At 49.7% G+C, this 15,000-nt stretch overlaps 1 protein-coding gene and 1 long non-coding RNA gene across 2 annotated transcripts in view; both read left to right on the top strand.

The window, feature by feature from the left end:
* The window catches only part of LOC149972428 (uncharacterized), a 503,925-nt gene that overhangs the window by 133,529 nt on the left and 355,396 nt on the right, over positions 1-15,000 (top strand). The gene's annotated exons all lie outside the window — the stretch shown is intronic.
* zbbx (zinc finger, B-box domain containing) overlaps positions 1-15,000 on the top strand; it is a 121,259-nt gene that overhangs the window by 38,461 nt on the left and 67,798 nt on the right. Inside the window, exons 11-14 of the mRNA XM_036961521.2 lie at positions 2,649-2,722; positions 9,379-9,500; positions 9,634-9,686; positions 12,761-14,202. Coding sequence (XP_036817416.2) covers positions 2,649-2,722; positions 9,379-9,500; positions 9,634-9,686; positions 12,761-14,202 — 1,691 coding nt within the window. The remainder of the gene's footprint in view (positions 1-2,648; positions 2,723-9,378; positions 9,501-9,633; positions 9,687-12,760; positions 14,203-15,000) is intronic.

Raw genomic sequence — 15,000 nt, 5'->3', positions numbered from 1 at the left:
TAGTAGTAGAGGGGGGAGGCAGAGCTAGAGGGTGTAGTAGGAGAGGGGGAGGAGAGGGGGGAGGCAGAGCTAGAGGGTGTAGGAGTAGAGGGGGAGGCAGAGCTAGGGGGTGTAGTATTAGAGGGGGGAGGAGAGGGTAGAGGCAGAGCTAGAGGGTGTAGTAGTAGAGGGGGAGGCAGAGCTAGAGGGTGTAGTAGTAGAGGGAGAGGCAGAGCTAGAGGGTGTAGTAGTAGAGGGGGAGGCAGAGCTAGAGGGTGGAGTAGTAGAGGGGGAGGAGAGGGGGAGGCAGAGCTAGAGGGTGTAGTAGTAGAGGGGGGAGGAGAGGGGGGTGGCAGAGCTAGAGGGTGTAGTAGTATAGGGGGAGGCAGAGCTAGGGGGTGTAGAATTAGAGGGGCGAGGAGAGGGGGGAGACAGAGCTAGAGGGTGTAGTAGTAGAGGGGGATGAGAGGGGGGAGGCAGAGCTAGAGGGTGTAGTAGTAGAGGGGGGAGGAGGGGGGAGGTAGAGCTATAGGGTGTAGTAGTAGAGGGGGGAGGTGAGGGGGAGGCAGAGCTAAAGGGTGTAGTAGTAGAGGGGGGAGGAGAGGGGGGTGGCAGAGCTAGAGGGTGTAGTAGTATAGGGGGAGGCAGAGCTAGGGGGTGTAGAATTAGAGGGGCGAGGAGAGGGGGGAGACAGAGCTAGAGGGTGTAGTAGTAGAGGGGGATGAGAGGGGGGAGGCAGAGCTAGAGGGTGTAGTAGTAGAGGGGGGAGGAGGGGGGAGGTAGAGCTATAGGGTGTAGTAGTAGAGGGTGTAGTAGTAGAGGGGGAGCCAGAGCTAGAGGGTGTAGTAGTAGAGGGGAAGGCAGAGCTAGAGGGTGTAGTAGTAGAGGGGGGAGGAGAGGAGATGAGGGTACAGGGAATATAATGAGGGAAATGAGGAGAGGAGGGTACAGGGAATATAATGAGGAGAGGAGGGTACAGGAAATATAATGAGGGAGAGATGAGGAGAGGAGGGTACAGGGAATATAATGAGGGAGAGATGAGGAGAGGAGGGTACAGGGAATATAATGAGGGAGAGATGAGGAGAGGAGGGTACAGGGAATATAATGAGGGAGAGATGAGGAGAGGAGGGTACAGGGAATATAATGAGGGAGAGATGAGGAGAGGAGGGTACAGGGAATATAATGAGGGAGAGATGAAGAGAGGAGGGTACAGGGAATATAATGAGGGTGAGATGAGGGAGAGGAGGGTACATGGAATATAATGAGGGAGAGATGAGGAGAGGAGGGTACAGGGAATATAATGAGGAGAGGAGGGTACAGGGAATATAATGAGGAGAGGAGGGTACAGGGAATATAATGAGGAGAGGAGGGTACAGGGAATATAATGAGGAGAGGAGGGTACAGGGAATATAATGAGGGAGAGATGAGGAGAGGAGGGTACATGGAAAATAATGAGGAGAGGAGGGTACAGGGAATATAATGAGGAGAGGAGGGTACAGGGAATATAATGAGGAGAGGAGGGTACAGGGAATATAATGAGGGAGAGATGAGGAGAGGAGGGTACATGGAAAATAATGAGGAGAGGAGGGTACAGGGAATATAATGAGGAGAGGAGGGTACAGGGGATATAATGAGGAGAGGAGGGTACAGGGAATATAATGAGGAGAGGAGGGTACAGGGAATATAATGAGGAGAGGAGGGTACAGGGAATATAATGAGGAGAGGAGGGTACAGGGAATATAATGAGGGAGAGATGAGGAGAGGAGGGTACATGGAAAATAATGAGGAGAGGAGGGTACAGGGAATATAATGAGGAGAGGAGGGTACAGGGAATATAATGAGGAGAGGAGGGTACAGGGAATATAATGAGGAGAGGAGGGTACAGGGAATATAATGAGGAGAGGAGGGTACAGGGAATATAATGAGGAGAGGAGGGTACAGGGAATATAATGAGGGAGAGATGAGGAGAGGAGGGTACATGGAAAATAATGAGGAGAGGAGGGTACAGGGAATATAATGAGGAGAGGAGGGTACAGGGAATTTTGAGAGGGAGAGCAATTATTAACTGCAGAGTAAACATATGCTGTTTTGGATTTAAACCATAGTGTTGTTGGAAATCCTTCACCCAGTCCAAACCCTGTGGAACACCTTGGCCTGGCTCTCTGGCCGTAGGCCTGGAATGGGATGAGTTTGGAAGAGAGGGGGGACGAGGGAGAGTCGAGGGAGATCTATCTCTCTCTCTGTCTGTCTGTCTGTCTGTCTGTCTGTCTGTCTGTCTGTCTGTCTGTCTGTCTGTCTGTCTGTCTGTCTGTCTGTCTGTCTGTCTGTCTGTCTGTCTGTCCGTCCGTCCGTCCGTCCGTCCGTCCGTCCGTCCGTCCGTCCGTCCGTCCGTCCGTCCGTCCGTCCGTCCGTCCGTCCGTCCGTCCGTCCGTCTGTGTCTAATCTAATCTATGTGTCTGTTTGAAAATCTCTCCATCGCATCCAACTGTCTCTTTGACATCGAGAGAGCTCTACCCATCCATCTATCCGTTTAATCTATCTGTCGCTTCTGGGTGGGGTCACGGTGGGTGAGAGGGGGGAGGGAGAGAGAGGGGTGCAGGGGATGATGGTAGTGGAAAGAGGGACATCTATCTAATCTGTCTGTTTTGGGTCGGGGGTCTTTTTGTCAGGAAGCCGATGGAAGCCTATCAACCAGTGTCCTCCCTGATCTCAGTGCAGAGCTCCCCAACACACACACTGACAGGTGGGTTACACACACACACACACACACACACACACACACACACACACACACACACAAAGACACAAAGACACACACACACACACACAAAGACACACACACACACACAAAGACAGACACACACACACATACACACACGCACAAAGACAGACACACACACACACACAAAGACAGACACACACGCTCCAAACAAGTTTAAAGAATCACCTCCTTCCTTGTGGGTCAACTGTTTCTCTCTCTTCCCGTCCTTGCCAGCGTGACGAGTAATCACTGGCTGTGTCTGGGCAGGTGGCCGTTAGGGCCGGCTGATGCCTGACAGGGTGCACTCTAACTGGGCAGGGGGTGCAGGAGTGGGGGTCAGACCTGCATCTCACTAGTCAGTGGAGCCTGCTGGGTATCTGGCCACCTTACAGTTGTCGGAGTAAGGCTTCTCTGGGTTATCTGCTCCTGTAGCTTCCCCCCAATAAACAGAACATCAGTCAGACTCGATGTATACAGTCAGAACTCGGGCTCCTGAGTGGCGGAGCGGTCTAAGGCACTGCATCTCAGTGCTAGAGGTGTCAGTACAGACCCTGGTTCGATTCCGGGCTGTATCACAACCGGACGGGATTTGGAGTGCCATAGGGTCGCGAACAATTGGCCCAGAGTCATCCAGGTTAGGGTTTGGCCGGGGTAGGCCGTCATTGTAAATAAGAATTTTTTCTTAACTGACTTGCCTGGTTATATTAAAAAATGATCTAAAAATCACCCTTAGTCCTCCCTCTTTCCAACTATCTCCTTCGGTTCCCCCACCCTCAGTCCTCCCTCTTTCCAACTACCTCCTTCAGTTCACCCACCCTCTGTCCTCCCTCTTTCCAACTACCTCCTTCAGTTCACCCACCCTCAGTCCTCCCTCTTTCCAACCTCCTTCAGTTCACCTACCCTCAGTCCTTCCTCTTTCTAACTACCTCCTTCAGTTCACCCACCCTCTGTCCTCCCTCTTTCTAACTACCTCCTTCAGTTCACCCACCCTCTGTCCTCCCTCTTTCCAACTACCTCCTTCAGTTCACCCACCCTCTGTCCTCCCTCTTTCTAACTACCTCCTTCAGTTCACCCATCCTTAGACCTCCCTCTTTCTAACTACCTCCTTCAGTTCACCCATCCTTAGACCTCCCTCTTTCCAACTACCTCCTTCAGTTCACCTACCCTCAGTCCTTCCTCTTTCTAACTACCTCCTTCAGTTCACCCACCCTCTGTCCTCCCTCTTTCCAACTACCTCCTTCAGTTCACCCACCCTCTGTCCTCCCTCTTTCCAACTACCTCCTTCAGTTCACCTACCCTCAGTCCTCCCTCTTTCCAACTACCTCCTTCAGTTCACCCACCCTTAGACCTCCCTCTTTCCAACTATCTCCTTCAGTTCACCCACCCTCTGTCCTCCCTCTTTCCAACTACCTCCTTCAGTTCACCTACCCTCAGTCCTCCCTCTTTCCAACTACCTCCTTCAGTTCACCTACCCTCAGTCCTTCCTCTTTCTAACTACCTCCTTCAGTTCACCCACCCTCTGTCCTCCCTCTTTCCAACTACCTCCTTCAGTTCACCCACCCTTAGACCACTCTCTTCTCAACCCCTGCCCACTAAACATCTGTCAGACTCACATTCCCAGGTAGTCCAGTTCCTCTAAAGGACAGAACATGAATCAAAACCATTAACCTCCTGAATCTACTGGTTACATCTCCTTCTACCTTCTCAAACCATGTACCCTCTCAAAACGGGCTAATTCTAGTGATATGACCCCACTCAAATACCTGCCCCTATACCCTGTCGATACTATTGACGTTGAAGCATTGTTTGTGTAAGAAAAATATCTAAAAGTTATTCAGCTATTCAAACTCTTGAGTTTTTTTGCTCAGATTTTTCACAACTGTCTGGGAGTTGCAGGTTCAATCTTCAAATTCTCTGTATCAGATAGCTAGTCCCCTCGACCTGTCTCTTAGGACAGTCCAGTTTCCCAGACAGCTCGTCCCCTCGACCTGTCTCTTGGGACAGTCCAGTTTCCCAGACAGTTCGTCCCCTCGACCTGTCTCTTAGGACAGTCCAGTTTCCCAGACAGCTCATCCCCTCGACCTGTCTCTTAGGACAGCCCAGTTTCCCAGACAGCTCGTCCCCTCGACCTGTCTCTTAGGACAGTCCAGTTTCCCAGACAGCTCGTCCCCTTCAAATCAAATCAAATCAAATTTTATTTGTCACATACACATGGTTAGCAGATGTTAATGCCAGTGTAGCGAAATGCTTGTGCTTCTAGTTCCGACAATGCAGTAATAACCAACAAGTAATCTAACTAACAATTCCAAACTACTGTCTTATACACAGTGTAAGGGGATAAAGAATATGTACATAAGGATATCTGAATGAGTGATGGTACAGAGCAGCATAGGCAGATACAGTAGATGGTATCGAGTACAGTATGTACAGTGCCTTGCGAAAGTATTCGGCCCCCTTGAACTTTGCGACCTTTTGCCACATTTCAGGCTTCAAACATAAAGATATAAAACTGTATTTTTTTGTGAAGAATCAACAACAAGTGGGACACAATCATGAAGTGGAACGACATTTATTGGATATTTCAAACTTTTTTAACAAATCAAAAACTGAAAAATTGGGCGTGCAAAATTATTCAGCCCCCTTAAGTTAATACTTTGTAGCGCCACCTTTTGCTGCGATTACAGCTGTAAGTCGCTTGGGGTATGTCTCTATCAGTTTTGCACATCGAGAGACTGACATTTTTTCCCATTCCTCCTTGCAAAACAGCTCGAGCTCAGTGAGGTTGGATGGAGAGCATTTGTGAACAGCAGTTTTCAGTTCTTTCCACAGATTCTCGATTGGATTCAGGTCTGGACTTTGACTTGGCCATTCTAACACCTGGATATGTTTATTTTTGAACCATTCCATTGTAGATTTTGCTTTATGTTTTGGATCATTGTCTTGTTGGAAGACAAATCTCCGTCCCAGTCTCAGGTCTTTTGCAGACTCCATCAGGTTTTCTTCCAGAATGGTCCTGTATTTGGCTCCATCCATCTTCCCATCAATTTTAACCATCTTCCCTGTCCCTGCTGAAGAAAAGCAGGCCCAAACCATGATGCTGCCACCACCATGTTTGACAGTGGGGATGGTGTGTTCAGCTGTGTTGCTTTTACGCCAAACATAACGTTCTGCATTGTTGCCAAAAAGTTCAATTTTGGTTTCATCTGACCAGAGCACCTTCTTCCACATGTTTGGTGTGTCTCCCAGGTGGCTTGTGGCAACCTTTAAACGACACTTTTTATGGATATCTTTAAGAAATGGCTTTATTCTTGCCACTCTTCCATAAAGGCCAGATTTGTGCAATATACGACTGATTGTTGTCCTATGGACAGAGTCTCCCACCTCAGCTGTAGATCTCTGCAGTTCATCCAGAGTGATCATGGGCCTCTTGGCTGCATCTCTGATCAGTCTTCTCCTTGTATGAGCTGAAAGTTTAGAGGGACGGCCAGGTCTTGGTAGATTTGCAGTGGTCTGATACTCCTTCCATTTCAATATTATCGCTTGCACAGTGCTCCTTGGGATGTTTAAAGCTTGGGAAATCTTTTTGTATCCAAATCCGGCTTTAAACTTCTTCACAACAGTATCTCGGACCTGCCTGGTGTGTTCCTTGTTCTTCATGATGCTCTCTGTGCTTTTAACGGACCTCTGAGACTATCACAGTGCAGGTGCATTTATACGGAGACTTGATTACACACAGGTGGATTGTATTTATCATCATTAGTCCTTTAGGTCAACATTGGATCATTCAGAGATCCTCACTGAACTTCTGGAGAGAGTTTGCTGCACTGAAAGTAAAGGGGCTGAATAATTTTGCACGCCCAATTTTTCAGTTTTTGATTTGTTAAAAAAGTTTGAAATATCCAATAAATGTCGTTCCACTTCATGATTGTGTCCCACTTGTTGTTGATTCTTCACAAAAAAATACAGTTTTATATCTTTATGTTTGAAGCCTGAAATGTGCCAAAAGGTCGCAAAGTTCAAGGGGGCCGAATACTTTCGCAAGGCACTGTACATATGAGATGAGTATGTAAACAAAGTGGCTTGTGATACATGTATTACATAAGGATACAGTCGATGATATAGAGTACAGTATATACGTATGCATATGAGATGAATAATGTAGGGTAAGTAACATTATATAAGGTAGCATTGTTTAAAGTGGCTAGTTATATATTTACATCATTTCCCATCAATTCCCATTATTAAAGTGGCTGGAGTTGAGTCAGTGTCAGTGTGTTGGCAGCAGCCACTCAATGTTAGTGGTGGCTGTTTAACAGTCTGATGGCCTTGAGATAGAAGCTGTTTTTCAGTCTCTCGGTCCCAGCTTTGATGCACCTGTACTGACCTCACCTTCTGGATGATAGTGGGGTGAACAGGCAGTGGCTCGGGTGGTTGATGTCCTTGATGATCTTTATGGCCTTCCTGTGACATCGGGTAGTGTAGGTGTCCTGGAGGGCAGGTAGTTTGCCCCCGGTGATGCGTTGTGCAGACCTCACTACCCTCTGGAGAGCCTTACGGTTGAGGGCGGAGCAGTTGCCGTACCAGGCGGTGATACAGCCCGCCAGGATGCTCTCGATTGTGCATCTGTAGAAGTTTGTGATTGCTTTTGGTGACAAGCCGAATTTCTTCAGCCTCCTGAGGTTGAAGAGGCGCTGCTGCGCCTTCTTCACAATGCTGTCTGTTTGAGTGGAACAATTCAGTTTGTCTGTGATGTGTATGCCGAGGAACTTAAAACTTGCTACCCTCTCCACTACTGTTCCTTGACCTGTCTCTTACGACAGTCCAGTTTCCCAGGATGTTTTCTGTCTTTCCTTTTCTTTCACTCTAAAATTAGTGCTGTGTGAAGTCTTTACTAAGGACAGGAGAGGAGGGCTGTCTGCTAAGGACAGGAGAGGAGGGCTGTCTACTAAGGACAGGAGAGGAGGGCTGTCTGCTAAGGACAGGAGTGGAGGGCTGTCTGCTAAGGACAGGAGAGGAGGGCTGTCTGCTAAGGACAGGAGAGGAGGGCTGTCTACTAAGGACAGGAGAGGAGGGCTGTCTACTAAGGACAGGAGAGGAGGGCTGTCTACTAAGGACAGGAGAGGAGGGCTGTCTACTAAGGACAGGAGATGAGGGCTGTTTACTAAGGACAGGAGAGGAGGGCTGTCTACTAAGGACAGGAGAGGAGGGCTGTTTACTAAGGACAGGAGATGAGGGCTGTTTACTAAGGACATGAGAGGAGGGCTGTCTGCTAAGGACAGGAGAGGAGGGCTGTCTACTAAGGACAGGAGAGGAGGGCTGTCTACTAAGGACAGGAGAGGAGGGCTGTTTACTAAGGACATGAGAGGAGGGCTGTCTGCTCAGGACAGGAGAGGAGGGCTCTCTACTAAGGACAGGAGAGGAGGGCTCTCTACTAAGGACAGGAGAGGAGGGCTGTCTACTAAGGACAGGAGAGGAGGGCTGTTTACTAAGGACATGAGAGGAGGGCTGTCTGCTCAGGACAGGAGAGGAGGGCTTGTCTACTAAGGACAGGAGAGGAGGGCTGTTTACTAAGGACAGGAGAGGAGGGCTGTTTACTAAGGACAGGAGAGGAGGGCTGTTTACTAAGGACAGGAGAGGAGGGCTGTCTACTAAGGACATGAGAGGAGGGCTGTTTACTAAGGACATGAGAGGAGGGCTGTCTACTAAGGACAGGAGAGGAGGGCTGTCTACTAAGGACAGGAGAGGAGGGCTGTCTACTAAGGACATGAGAGGAGGGCTGTTTACTAAGGACATGAGAGGAGGGCTGTTTACTAAGGACATGAGAGGAGGGCTGTCTACTAAGGACAGGAGAGGAGGGCTGTCTACTAAGGACAGGAGAGGAGGGCTGTCTACTAAGGACATGAGAGGAGGGCTGTCTACTAAGGACATGAGAGGAGGGCTGTCTACTAAGGACATGAGAGGAGGGCTGTCTACTAAGGACATGAGAGGAGGGCTGTCTACTAAGGACAGGAGAGGAGGGCTGTCTACTAAGGACAGGAGAGGAGGGCTGTCTACTAAGGACATGAGAGGAGGGCTGTCTACTAAGGACATGAGAGGAGGGCTGTTTACTAAGGACAGGAGAGGAGGGCTGTTTACTAAGGACATGAGAGGAGGGCTGTCTACTAAGGACATGAGAGGAGGGCTGTCTACTAAGGACATGAGAGGAGGGCTGTCTACTAAGGACATGAGAGGAGGGCTGTTTACTAAGGACAGGAGAGGAGGGCTGTCTACTAAGGACAGGAGAGGAGGGCTGTTTACTAAGGACAGGAGAGGAGGGCTGTCTACTAAGGACAGGAGAGGAGGGCTGTTTACTAAGGACAGGAGAGGAGGGCTGTTTACTAAGGACAGGAGAGGAGGGCTGTTTACTAAGGACATGAGAGGAGGGCTGTCTGCTCAGGACATGAGAGGAGGGCTCTCTACTAAGGACAGGAGAGGAGGGCTGTTTAGTAAGGACAGGAGAGGAGGGCTCTCTCTCTATCCCCCCACACCATCTATCTCTCCTTCTGCCCGTCTCTCGCTGTCCCTCTTCCCCCTCATTACCCCCCCCCCCCCCCCCCACTCTCTCTGTAACAGTGTGTATGTTTGGCTGTTCTCTCTAGCTGAGGATGTGGAGTTGAGGAGGTACTGTGCCTCGCTGTTTGCTGTGTCATCCTGCGGGGGCAGCGCTGAGCCAGAGCCCTCACCTGGATCGTGTCTGAGCATAGAGGAGTTAGATGAGGAGGTGAGTCTTAAGAGGCCTCTTAAACCACCCTCCAATATCTGCTGTTACTATGGAGACACACACACACACACACACACACACAGGCCTGTCTGCAAATAGGATTTACTTCTCTCTCTCTTTTCGTTCTTCACAGACAGTTAGAGACAGAGGGTTTGTTACTGAACAGAAGGCTGAAGACAACACAAAGTAAGACAAAGGTTTCCTCTGAAGCCACAGCAACAATTTCAAGCTCATCATCCTGGCCTCTGGCCTTGAAGTGGCAACATCACATATTTCATTATATCAACTTAACTTGGGAGAGGTGGACTGACTGCTTGATGTGATTATTACTTACAAAGGAGAATGTTATTGAGAAGTGTTGTCTTTTAGAGGAGAGAGAGGGAACACTGTGGATAGCGTAGGGCTGGGTGTTTAGAGGGAACACTGTGGAGAGCGTAGGGCTGGGTTTTTAGAGGGAACACTGTGGATAGAGGACGGCTGGGTGTTTAGAGGGAACACTGTGGATAGCGTAGGGCTGGGTTTTTAGAGGGAACACTGTGGATAGAGGAGGGCTGGGTGTTTAGAGGGAACACTGTGGATAGAGGAGGGCTGGGTGTTTAGAGGGAACACTGTGGATAGAGGAGGGCTTGGTGTTTAGAGGCAACACTGTGGATAGAGGAGGGCTGGGTGTTTAGAGGGAACACTGTGGATAGAGGAGGGCTTGGTGTTTAGAGGCAACACTGTGGATAGAGGAGGGCTGGGTGTTTAGAGGCAACACTGTGGATAGAGGAGGGCTTGGTGTTTAGAGGCAACACTGTGGATAGAGGAGGGATGGGTGTTTAGAGGGAACACTGTGGATAGAGGAGGGCTGGGTGTTTAGAGGGAACACTGTGGATAGAGGAGGGCTGGGTGTTTAGAGGGAACACTGTGGATAGAGGAGGGCTGGGTGTTTAGAGGGAACACTGTGGATAGAGGAGGGCTGGGTGTTTAGAGGCAACACTGTGGATAGAGGAGGGATGGGTGTTTAGAGGGAACACTGTGGATAGAGGAGGGCTTGGTGTTTAGAGGCAACACTGTGGATAGAGGAGGGCTGGGTGTTTAGAGGGAACACTGTGGATAGAGGAGGGCTGGGTGTTTAGAGGGAACACTGTGGATAGAGGAGGGCTGGGTGTTTAGAGGCAACACTGTGGATAGAGGAGGGCTTGGTGTTTAGAGGCAACACTGTGGATAGAGGAGGGATGGGTGTTTAGAGGGAACACTGTGGATAGAGGAGGGCTGGGTGTTTAGAGGGAACACTGTGGATAGAGGAGGGCTGGGTGTTTAGAGGGAACGCTGTGGATAGAGGAGGGCTGGGTGTTTAGAGGGAACACTGTGGATAGCGTAGGGCTGGGTGTTTAGAGGGAACGCTGTGGATAGAGGAGGGCTGGGTGTTTAGAGGGAACACTGTGGATAGCGTAGGGCTGGGTGTTTAGAGGGAACACTGTGGAGAGCGTAGGGCTGGGTTTTTAGAGGGAACACTGTGGATAGAGGACGGCTGGGTGTTTAGAGGGAACACTGTGGATAGCGTAGGGCTGGGTTTTTAGAGGGAACACTGTGGATAGAGGAGGGCTGGGTGTTTAGAGGGAACACTGTGGATAGAGGAGGGCTGGGTGTTTAGAGGGAACACTGTGGATAGAGGAGGGCTTGGTGTTTAGAGGCAACACTGTGGATAGAGGAGGGCTGGGTGTTTAGAGGGAACACTGTGGATAGAGGAGGGCTTGGTGTTTAGAGGCAACACTGTGGATAGAGGAGGGCTGGGTGTTTAGAGGCAACACTGTGGATAGAGGAGGGCTTGGTGTTTAGAGGCAACACTGTGGATAGAGGAGGGATGGGTGTTTAGAGGGAACACTGTGGATAGAGGAGGGCTGGGTGTTTAGAGGGAACACTGTGGATAGAGGAGGGCTGGGTGTTTAGAGGGAACACTGTGGATAGAGGAGGGCTGGGTGTTTAGAGGGAACACTGTGGATAGAGGAGGGCTGGGTGTTTAGAGGCAACACTGTGGATAGAGGAGGGATGGGTGTTTAGAGGGAACACTGTGGATAGAGGAGGGCTTGGTGTTTAGAGGCAACACTGTGGATAGAGGAGGGCTGGGTGTTTAGAGGGAACACTGTGGATAGAGGAGGGCTGGGTGTTTAGAGGGAACACTGTGGATAGAGGAGGGCTGGGTGTTTAGAGGGAACACTGTGGATAGAGGAGGGCTGGGTGTTTAGAGGCAACACTGTGGATAGAGGAGGGCTGGGTGTTTAGAGGGAACACTGTGGATAGAGGAGGGCTGGGTGTTTAGAGGCAACACTGTGGATAGAGGAGGGCTGGGTGTTTAGAGGGAACGCTGTGGATAGCGTAGGGCTGGGTGTTTAGAGGGAACGCTGTGGATAGAGGAGGGCTGGGTGTTTAGAGGGAACACTGTGGATAGAGGAGGGCTGGGTGTTTAGAGGGAACACTGTGGATAGAGGAGGGCTGGGTGTTTAGAGGGAACACTGTGGATAGCGTAGGGCTGGGTGTTTAGAGGGAACACTGTGGATAGAGGAGGGCTGGGTGTTTAGAGGGAACACTGTGGATAGCGTAGGGCTGGGTTTTTAGAGGGAACACTGTGGATAGAGGAGGGCTGGGTGTTTAGAGGCAACACTGTGGATAGAGGAGGGCTGGGTGTTTAGAGGCAACACTGTGGATAGCGTAGGGCTGGGTGTTTAGAGGGAACACTGTGGATAGAGGAGGGCTGGGTGTTTAGAGGGAACACTGTGGATAGCGTAGGGCTGGGTGTTTAGAGGGAACGCTGTGGATAGAGGAGGGCTGGGTGTCCTATCTATCTATCTATCTATCTATCTATCTATCTATGTTTTCAATTCAATTCAAGGGGCTTTATTGGCATGGGAAACATGTGTTAACATTGCCAAAGCAAGTGAGGTAGATAATATACAAAAGTGAAATAAACAATAAAAATTAACAGTAAATACAGAACAGTAAGTACACATACAGAAGTGTCAAAACAATAAAGACAATCCAGATATCATATTATATATACAGTGTTTTAACAATGTACAAATGGTTAAAGGACACAAGATAAAATAAATAAGCATAAATATGGGTTGTATTTATAATGGTGTTTGTTCTTCACTGGTATCTATCTATCTATCTATCTATCTATCTATCTATCTATCTATCTATCTATCTATCTATCTATCTATCTATCTATCTATCTATCTATCTATCTATCTATCTATCTATCTATCTATCTATCTCAGGCAAGAGGAAGTCAATGCAATTGGAGGTCCTAACCTGTCCCACAATGCATTGTCCCAGGGAGCCATGTTGTCTGGGTCTCCAGTGACCTGGTCACCTCGCCCTCCGTTGGGCTCTAAAGTGGGGACCACTCAGATACCACAACCTGACCACACTAGTGTACGGTCTCCAAGGTCCACCACTGCGTCACCTCAGCCCAGAGGACCAAAGACCCCTGGGTCGTCAACCAAGACACCAGCCAAGTCAACACGAACGGACTGCTCTTACAACCTCCATCAGTCAACTCTAGACCCCTCATCCCCCAGCCCTTCTCCCTCTACACCCAATCCAGAGCTCTTATCTGCAGGGCCCCCATTCTCTCTGTCTCCCTCTCCACCCTCTCTCCACTCCCTCAGGTCCACATCCTCTCTGTCTCCCTCTCCACCCTCTCTCCACTCCCTCAGGTCCCCATCCTCTCTGTCTCCCTCTCCACCCTCTCTCCACTCCTTCAGGTCCACGTTCACTCTCTCACCTTCGAGCCTCATGGAGCCAGAGTCACCTCCGTTACCCAAAGGTCTTCAGGCCTCCAGGTTTATTTACCCCAAACACCTGCGTGACAGGTTGTCACCTCCAATACCTGTCTCCCTGAAGTCTCAGTCATCGCCGTCACCATCCTTATCGTCCGCCTTGCCGTACTCTCAGTCACCTAGGAAACGATTATCCAGCAGGTCACAAAATACCAAGCCACCCAGTGACCCTCTCTCTCCCGTGTCACCAGGAAGTCCTGCGTCCTACAGGTCACCTCCAAAACCGTTATCCACCATGTCAATGCCATCACCTGCAGATGCTCTGTCCTCTAGGAAGGTGTGGATTCCATCACAAGAGGAACCCCTATCCACCATGCCAACGCCATCGCCTCCAGATGCTCTGTCCTCTAGGAAGGTGTCGATTCCATCACAAGAGGAACCCCTATCCACCATGCCAACACCATCACCTCCAGATGCTCTGTCCTCTAGGAAGGTGTCGATTCCATCACAAGAGGAACCCCTATCCACCATGCCAACGCCATCGCCTCCAGATGCTCTGTCCTCTAGGAAGGTGTGGATTCCATCACAAGAGGAACCCCTATCCACCATGCCAACACCATCACCTCCAGATGCTCTGTCCTCTAGGAAGGTGTGGATTCCATCACAAGAGGAACCCCTATCCACCATGCCAACACCATCACCTCCAGATGCTCTGTCCTCTAGGAAGGTGTGGATTCCATCACAAGAGGAACCCCTATCCACCCAGTCAGCCATGTCATCCCACCCCTCTCCTTCTCTGTCCCTGATGAGTGACCCACCACCACACTCCTCTGACACACTGACAAACTACAGCTCCCAGCAGACACCACGAGTGCTCTCAGGGTCACGGATCAGAAAGTCACACAGTCCAGCCCTCTTTCCCAGGATGCCTGCAACAGGTAAATGTGTGTGTGTGTGTGTGTGTGTGTGTCTCTGTGTGTGTGTGTGTCTCTGTGTGTGTGTGTGTCTCTGTGTGTGTGTGTGTGTGTCTCTGTGTGTGTGTGTGTCTCTCTGTGTGTGTTTCTGTGTGTGTGTGTGTCTCTCTGTGTGTGTTTCTGTGTGTGTGTGTGTGTCTCTGTGTGTGTCTCTGTGTGTGTGTGTATGTGTGTGTGTGTGTGTGTGTGTGTGTCTCTCTGTGTGTGTGTGTGTGTGTGTGTGTGTGTGTGTGTGTGTGTGTGTGTGTGTGTGTGTGTGTGTGTGTGTGTGTGTGTGTGTGATCAGCAGGATATTTGGAGACCTTGCTGTTTGTCACCTAGTTTTCAGGATTAGTGTAGAGACAGTTTGTCTGTTCAATATGTTGTGTTTCTGTCTGTGGCAGTAATGGCTGTTGTTCTCCTCTGCTGTCAGAGACAATTTAGCTTCAGCCATTAAAAGTGTTCTTGATTTTTTTAATATCGATTAAGGTTTTAAGTAAATAGCTGACATAGTAATATAACAGGCAGGATGGTAATTACACCGTGAGGAATGGCCCCTAGGACACACAGCCATTACTAATGCATTAGACCCTGAGCGGCTTGGAGAGGAGCTGCCATGGCCTCTCTTTACAAACACTGCCTCTCTACCAGCCAGCTACTGTACTAAATACTGTGGTGTAAACCGGTCCCAATTCACCAGAACACTGCCTCTCTACCAGCCAGCTACTGTACAGAAATACTGTGGTGTAAACCGGTCCCAATTCACCAGAACACTGCCTCTCT

This window comes from Oncorhynchus mykiss, chromosome 24, assembly GCF_057628025.1.
Source record: "Oncorhynchus mykiss isolate SJ-2025 chromosome 24, ASM5762802v1, whole genome shotgun sequence".
Lineage (NCBI taxonomy): Eukaryota > Metazoa > Chordata > Actinopteri > Salmoniformes > Salmonidae > Oncorhynchus > Oncorhynchus mykiss.
Note: the sequence above shows the minus strand (reverse complement) of the source record. Positions and strands in the feature narration are given on the sequence as shown.